The sequence below is a fragment of the Haliaeetus leucocephalus genome, unplaced genomic scaffold, assembly GCF_000737465.1.
Source record: "Haliaeetus leucocephalus isolate CR32 unplaced genomic scaffold, Haliaeetus_leucocephalus-4.0 Scaffold274, whole genome shotgun sequence".
Lineage (NCBI taxonomy): Eukaryota > Metazoa > Chordata > Aves > Accipitriformes > Accipitridae > Haliaeetus > Haliaeetus leucocephalus.
Window position 1 is genome coordinate 75,050 of NW_010972710.1, and position 216 is coordinate 75,265.

The 216-nt window shown below is 75.9% G+C and overlaps 1 protein-coding gene across 1 annotated transcript in view; it reads right to left on the minus strand.

The window, feature by feature from the left end:
- NFIX (nuclear factor I/X (CCAAT-binding transcription factor)) overlaps positions 1–216 on the minus strand; it is a 13,133-nt gene that overhangs the window by 7,472 nt on the left and 5,445 nt on the right. Inside the window, exon 6 of the mRNA XM_010569816.1 lies at positions 70–195. Coding sequence (XP_010568118.1) covers positions 70–195 — 126 coding nt within the window. The remainder of the gene's footprint in view (positions 1–69; positions 196–216) is intronic.

Consider the following 216-nt stretch of genomic DNA (forward strand, 5'->3'; position numbering starts at 1 on the left):
GCCAGGGGTCCCAGGGGAAGGCAGGGGGTGCCCAGGGGGGATGGGAGTCCCGGGGGGGTGGGGTCTCACCGGGGCGGACGCCGGCCAGGACAGGCAGGGGGTGGTGGCCAAAGGCCATGCGGGGGGCAGCCCCGTGCCCCGAGAGGGCGCTGCAGAAATCCAACTTCCCCGACTTCTTCAGCGCCGCTGGGCCTGGGGGGGCCGGGGGGAGTCGGG